The following is a 7,639-nucleotide window of genomic DNA, read 5'->3' as shown; positions in this document are numbered from 1 at the left end:
GAAGCCTGGCTTCCAGTGCTTTCTGATACTTGCTCTCACCATATGAACTCGAGTCAGTCATTTCCACTATTTAGGTCTTGGTTTCCCTATCTGTAAAATGAAGAGATTGACCTGGAAGGTCCCTTCCATCTCTAAAGTTCTAACCCGATGGTTCCTAATACTTCTATCTATATCACATAGATATCCTGGCAGGGAAAAATACTCTGGAAATTCCATTTAAAGCAGTGGAGGCATTGTGCTGTAAATCTTCAAGTCCTATAGAAAAGAGCCCAGAAGAGAGTCTGAAGTCCCTGCACACTGCAAGGATCAGGGAGGACTTCCTAAAGGAGGAAAACCTTGAGCTGGCCCCAGCTGGGGATGAGACTGCAGAGGGAAGAAGGTGTGTTGGCAGGTGGCTGGATCACTAAGAGGTTCTGTCCCCCCCTTCTCTCCCTTCCAGATCCCAGCCCAGAACTTCCAGAACAGCAAAGACCACAAGTTTGTCACCATTCAGGCCAAATTCGGCCAGGAAAAAATAGAGAAAGTGGTGCTGGTGACTCTTCACAGTGGCTACCTATTCATCCAGACGGACAAAACCATCTACACTCCTGGTTCCACAGGTGAGCCCTGATCTAGATAGGCTCAGGGGGGAGCAGCAGCCCTGACCAGCTTCCCTGGTTCTGCAGCGGTTCTGATTCAGAGCTTAGACCCTGGCTGGGGACTCCCCTCTTGGTGATGGTGGTGTAGAGGGGTAGTGGGAGGGGGGTGGCGATGGGAAAACAGACAGGCAGGAGACAGCTAGGGTTCATGAATCTCTCTTCTCCATCCCTCTCTAGTTCTGTACCGGATTTTCACTGTGGGCCATAAGCTTCAACCTCTGCCCAAAACCCTGACTGTCAGCATCCAGGTAATGGGGCCCAGGACACACACACACACACGGTCATCAGCACAGCCCTTCGCGGGCACCCAGGCTTACATAGTCACGGGCATTCACACAGACGTAAAAATACACAGCCGTAGATACATGCCCGTGGGGCACGGGCAACCACCACAAACACAGGCACGTGGGCACACACAGACCTGTCCATACAGAGGTGGAGAAGGGGGTCTGGAGCTCTCAGGGCTGAAGGGACCGGCTGGACACCTTCTTACCTAAGCTCTTTGCCCACAGTCTCCTGACGGTGTCATCATCAAGAAGGAACCCCTGTCCTCTGAGAACAAGAATGGCATCTTGGGTCTGGCCTGGAATATTCCCGAGCTTGTTGTGTACGTAGGTGGCCTGATCTAACGTGCTGGGGACCCCATTTACTCTTTCAACTTTTATCCTGGCTTGTTGTGTGTGTGTCTACTTTTGGGGAGACCGGCCCCAGAGGGGAGGCCTTTTAGAGGAAGATGGGCAGCTTTCCCTCTGGTCATCCATCCTAGGACCAGATTTGGGTCTGTTCTGTGTCTCCCTGACCTGCTCCTGAGAGGTTTCTGTTTGGGGAGGAGGAGGGAGAATTTTTCAAAAGCCCCGATGGCAGACTCAAGAGGATCTGGGTACTGGTTATGCTGCTGGCATGCTTTCTGACTTTGGAGAAGTTGCTTGATCTCTCTAGGCCTGTTTCTTCCTATTAAAATGAGGTATATTGTAGTAGATTTCTCGAGATCCTTCTAGGACCACTATATTATGACCCTATGATCATCCTCTAACAGTAAGGGTCCCCCTAGAGCAGATCATCACCCCCACCCCAGACCATGCTTTCAATCTTTGTCCTCTGCCTCCTTCCCCTCTCTAGCATGGGACAGTGGAAAATCATGGCTGCTTATGATGACTCTCCCCAGAAAACCTTCTCCACTGAATTTGAAGTGAAGGAGTATGGTAAGGAGGACAGAGGGTGTTAAAGATGGAAGGGGATAGGATTTCCCCCCAGCATACATCCCTTTCAGTGTCTCCCAAGAAAGTTCCCCAGGACCTTCTGGATGTCCCCCAATTTTAACCCCCCCCCAGTATTCCTACCAGATTTAGAGGATCAGAATGACTTCCCAGTGTCTCCCAGCCCCCAGATCCAGACTTCTCTAAGTGACCCCTTCATTGTATTTTCCTTCAGGTCTCTCTGAATGTCCCCCAGTTTTCATCTCTCCCCACAGGATTCTCCTCAGACTTAAATCCCTCAGAATGCCACCTGTTTCCATTACCTTATCCCTGACACAGATCTTTCAGAGGGCTTCTCTCAGTGTCTTACCTCAGGGACCTCTAAATATCCCCTTGCTGTTCATCCCCAGTATTTCCTCTGGTCCCTAAGAGGGTCACCCAATCTCTCCTATCTCAGATTCAGATCTCTCAGAATGAATGAATGAATATGCATTTATTAAATACTTACTAAGAGTTCAGCAATGAACTAATCACTGAGGATACTAATAGAAAAGCAAGCCAATCTCTGCCCTCGAGGAGCTCACATTCTAATAGGATATAAAAGGGAGGTTCAACTGCAGAGTAAGACAGAAAGGCCCTCTGGCCTCTAGGGTGTAAAGCCCAGGTTCTTCCTTCCATGGCCAGCCCTCTCCTAATATCACCCAATATCTCCCCCAGATCCAGACCCCTCAGAATGTCCTCCAGTGTCTTCTCCTCAGATTCAAATGCTCAGAATGTCTCCCATGATCTCTCCACTTAGATTCAGATCTTGCAGAATATCCCCATGTCTTTCTCCCAGTTCTGTAGCCCTCAGAATGCTCCCAGTGTCTCTCCCCTCAGTCCCACTCCCACCCAGACCCAGAAACCTCAGAATATGCATCAATATATGCTCATTTAGACTCAGGGCCTTCAGGTTAGCCCCAGTGTCTCCTCCCAGACCCATTCCCCTCAGAATGGCCCCGTGTCTCCTGAGTCTGATCCTGATAATTCAGAAAATGGTTTCTTCATCCCATCCAGTGCTGCCAAGCTTTGAGGTAAAGCTGCATCCAGAGGAAAAATTCTTCTACATTGACAATCATGAAGGTCTGAGATTCTCTATCACAGCCAGGTAGGCCCTTATGGAGGAGTCAGGAATTGAGGGAAAGGGGTGATGATGCTAAGGAAATATTAGGGGAAAGAGGGATGTAGTTGATCATTCTAGGGGAAGGACTGAGTGCTCAGCATGTAGCATGCAGAATTCAATTTGACAAATATTTATTTATTTTTAAACCCTTATCTTCCATCTTAGATTCAATACTAAGTATCAGTTCTAAGGCAGAAGAGTGTTAAGGGCTGGGCAACTGGGGTTAAGTGACTTCCCCAGGGTCACACAATTTGGTAGTGTCTGAGTTCAGATTTGAGTTTAGGACTTCCCATTTCTAGACCTGACTATCTATCCACTAAGCCCACCAAAATGTCCCCTGACAAATACTGATTAAGCATCTACTTTGTACAAGGCTCTGGGTTGTGGAATGGCAAAGTTCCTTCCCTGAAGGAGCTTAATAATCTCTGGTGGGCATATAATATGAGAGCAAAGAATTATAATAGAAGTTGGAAGAGAGACCAGAAAAATGAGATACAACATTTATAGAGGGACTTTGGGAAGAAGAGATGGACAAGGCAGCCAGGGAAGGCTTCATGGAAGAAGGAGTACTTGACCTTAACCAAAGCAAAGCAAGATTGAGAGGAAGCCCTTGCTGCTTTGTCTGGAACTTACAGGGCATGGAGAACCGTTTGAGATAAGGTTGAAAACGTAGATTGGAGACAAGTTGTGGAACAGGCTTGAGTGCAGTGTAAGGTGTCTCTTCTGTCTATAGGTACTGCAAGGGAGTGCTATGGTCATAGCAGTGCATTCGGAAGATGACCCAGGCATTAGTAAGAAGGAAGGAAATGGGAGAGACTAGAGGCAGAGTGATTTTTTAATTAAGGCAATCCAGATGAAAGGTGGGCAGTGGCAAGGAGAAGGGAGAGGAAGAGCGGGTTGTGAGAGATGTGAAGGTAGGAATGAAAAGATTTGACGGCTGATTTTGGATGTGGTGGATGAGGAAAAGGGAAGAGTCAAAGATGACTCCCAAAGTCCTAGCTTGGATGAGTGGGAAGGTGCTACCATCCATAGAAGTAAGGAAGTGGATGAACAAGCAGCTTTAAGGGAAAGATGATGAGTTTAGGTTGGGACATGCTGAGTTTGAGGTGAGTGGGTCAAGCTCGTAGAGATATCCTGCAAGCACTTGGTAATATGGAACCAGAGCTATTTGAAGGTTATGGAATTATTGGTTTGGGAGTCACCTACATAAACTTTCCAAAGGGAGAAAAAAGGGTCTAGGACAGAACATTACACTGGGAAATACTTGTGTTAAACAGGCAAGGGGAAGTTTGAAGAGAGAATGAGAGAGACAACAAAGAGAGGTAAGAGGGGGACCACGTGAATGCTAAGTCATGGAAATCAAGGTCAAGGAGGATATTAAGAGGTTTTAGTGTAATCCTGGGTTATCAAGTTCATCCATCAGATACCAGGTAGTACTTTCTGACTCAGAAAGAGGATGGGGAATCACAGAGAAGGACCAATCCTTCTTAGAATCCTTCTTAGAAGGAAAGAAGACATGACCAAACCACTTCCTTTCTCCCTACATAGGTTCCTTTATGGAAAGATGGTGGATGGTACTGCCTTTGTAATCTTCGGGCTCCTGGAAGATGGAAATAAACATAGCATTCCTGAATCACTCCAGCGAGTTATAGTATGTGACCTGCCAGAGCCAGATCCAGATCCCTTTATTCTGTCCCCTTCAGCCATATTGAACTCTTATTCCATCACTGAGCTTTGATTTCCTTTACTGAGCTCCATTTCCCCTAAGTACCCCATATTGTCACTGATCACCCATCTTCTCTCTACAATACCCCTCCCTGAGTCATGATCCCACTCAATGTTTATCACACCCTCACAGAACCAACATCCCTTTCTTCTGTTCTCTTCATGGAACCCTTCTCACTGCCCTCTTGACCTTCATTGTACCCCTGTCTCCCTCCTGAATTGCTGCTCTTCATTAAGACTGAGCATTTCTCACCGGGTTATATCACACACAGATTGAGGATGGCAGTGGAGATGTTACTCTTTCCCGGGATGTTCTGCTCAAACAGTTCCCAGGCCAGAACTTGGTGGGAAAGTTCTTGTATGTGTCAGTCACAGTTATCCTGCAGACTGGTGAGTGATGGGGGAGACCCTCTTTGTGTGAGTGTGTATTTGTGCAGACTTGTGGACCCTGGGCCCCCTTCTTCTTTGCTTCTGGTCTCACCTTTCCTTTCCCTTGGCAGGGAGTGACATGGTGGAGGCAGAATACACTGGGATCCCAATCGTGACATCTCCTTACCAAATCCACTTCACCAAGACTCCTTCACACTTCAAACCAGCTATGCCTTTTGATCTCACGGTAAGACCCTTAGAACACAGAGACCCTCCATCTCTGTAGGGAACTTTTTTCATTCTTCTTATAGGTTACAAGTCCCAAGACTGATGGGGTGAAAGGGCAAGGGAGGAGAAGTCTTTACTTTAGGTCTAGACTCACTCCCTTCTACTGTACTTAGAATAAAAGTCACTTTTCCTCAACTAGGGAAGATGATGGCTGATGAGGAATGGTTCCCATGGGGGCAGTTACCCATATCTTTGTTCTGTGACCTTTCCAGGTATTTGTGACCAATCCAGATGGATCTCCAGCTTCTGGTATCCCGGTGATAGCCCCAAACTTTCAAGTTCAGTCTTTGACTCAAGCCAATGGTCTGGCCAAGTTGAGAATCAACACACCCAATAACCTTGATCCTTTGCCCATTACAGTAAGTGATTTGGGGGACCCATAGGATTCTGGGATTCCATCCATTATTGGGGTTCTTCATTTGTATAATCAGGGTCTAAAGATAAAGTTTTATCTTTTGCCTGAAACAAGAGACTTCTGTTACTTGTCTAATTGGGGCTGTACTCACATAGAACCGAGGTTCATGGTTTGGAGAAAATAGTGGTCTATATAGTTTTTAAAAATTCTTATTAATATCTTTTGTTTTTACATCTTCTTCATTTGCCAATTCCTTTCTCCACTCCCTCTCAAAGAACTAGCTCTTATATTAAAGAATTTTAAAAAGGAGAAAAGGAAAACCTTTAGCAAAACTAACCAATATAGCAAAAAAAAAAAAAAAAAGTCTGCTATTAAAAGCAATGTTCCATAGCCCTGGTCCCTCATCTGTGCAAAGAAACAGGGAAAATGTCTTCTCACATCTCTCTGGGGTCAAGCTTGGTCATTATAATTTCACAGCATTCAGTTTCAGTTGTTTTATTGCTGTCTATTTAGATTGTTAGGTTGTATATTTATCATTGTAGATATATTTACTATATTTACTATAATAGTAGATATTTTACTGATTCTGCTTATTTCACTTTGCATCAGGTATCTGCCTGTATGTCTCTATATTCATCATATTCATCTCCAGCCCAGTAATATTCTATTATACTCATGTATCATAATGTATTTAGCCATTTCTTAATCAATAGAGTTTGAATCCACTTGTTTGCTAACATGAAAAATGTTACTATGAATACTTGGCATATTTTGGCCTTTCTTTTGTGATGACTTTCTTCTTGTATAGTCCTAGCAGTGGGATCTCTGGGTCAAAGGATATGAACATTTTGTTTTATTTTATTTATTTATTTATTTATAAGTATTTTTCCATGGTTACAAGATTCACATTTTCTCCCTCCCACTCTTCTCTCCCCACTCCCGGAGCTGACAAGCAATTTCACTGGTTATACATGTATTATCACTCAATAACTATTTCCATATTATTCACTTTTTTAAAAACCCTTAACTTCTGTGTATTGGCTCCTAGGTGGAAGAGTAGTAAGGGTGGGCAATGGGGGTCAAGTGACTTGCCCAGAGTCATACAGCTGGGAAGTGTCTGAGGCCGGATTTGAACCCAAAACCTCCCATCTCTAGGCCTGGCTCTCAATCCACTGAGCTACCCAGCTGCCCCCATATTGTTTACTTTTGCAATAGAGTACTCTTTTAAAACCCACACTCCAAATCCTATACCCATATATACAGGTAATCATATCATAATACAGATAAATCATATGTTTTTCTTCTGCTTTTCTACTCCCACAGTTCTTTCTCTTAAGGGATATGACTATTTTAACTAGTCTCTGCATAATTCCAAATTACTTTCCAGAATGATCATACTAGTTCACAGATCCATCAATGCATCTTTCCATAACCCTTGCAACATTAACTATTTCCAAATGTAGTTATCTGTACCACTTTGCTAGATGTGATATGAAAACTCAGGCTCTTTTGATTTTCATTTCTTATTACTAGTGATTTGGACAATTCTTTCATATGGTTGCTAATTGTTTGCAGAAAATTGTGTTCATCTCCTTTGACAGTTTCTCTTTTGGGGAACGTCTTTGGTCTGATATATTTCTGCGAGTTGTCTATATATCTTGGTTTTCAAGGTTTACCTGCTTTACAGATGGGGACCTCAAGATGACACAAAATTCACTAAGAGGAGATAGTGCATTAGTTGTACACCAACCATTATAGCCCAGGGCTCTTGCTGTTGCCAATATGTCTTAGTGATAAATAAGAAATATTGTAGCCTGTATTTCTCCTCCCCTCCATAATACTTGCAGTTTTTCAGTTCTCGTTCTCTCTCTCTCTCTCTCTCTCTCTCTCTCTCTCTCTCTCTCTC

The 7,639-nt window shown here is 44.3% G+C and overlaps 1 protein-coding gene across 1 annotated transcript; it reads left to right on the top strand.

Annotated features, from left to right (window-relative positions):
- Positions 1 to 391: 391 nt before the first annotated feature.
- Positions 392 to 6,369, top strand: LOC123255077 (complement C3-like; the record flags this gene model as incomplete). Its single annotated transcript, XM_044683935.1, has 9 exons — positions 392 to 599; positions 816 to 886; positions 1,151 to 1,245; positions 1,758 to 1,840; positions 2,891 to 2,981; positions 4,545 to 4,647; positions 4,994 to 5,111; positions 5,222 to 5,337; positions 5,591 to 6,369. Coding segments are annotated over 9 exons (1,056 nt in total), but the record flags the coding sequence as incomplete, so codon positions are not given.
- Between the last annotated feature and the right edge of the window lie 1,270 nt (positions 6,370 to 7,639).

Source organism: Gracilinanus agilis, unplaced genomic scaffold (assembly GCF_016433145.1).
Source record: "Gracilinanus agilis isolate LMUSP501 unplaced genomic scaffold, AgileGrace unplaced_scaffold38894, whole genome shotgun sequence".
NCBI lineage: Eukaryota > Metazoa > Chordata > Mammalia > Didelphimorphia > Didelphidae > Gracilinanus > Gracilinanus agilis.
This window is presented reverse-complemented; position numbering and strand designations above follow the sequence as displayed.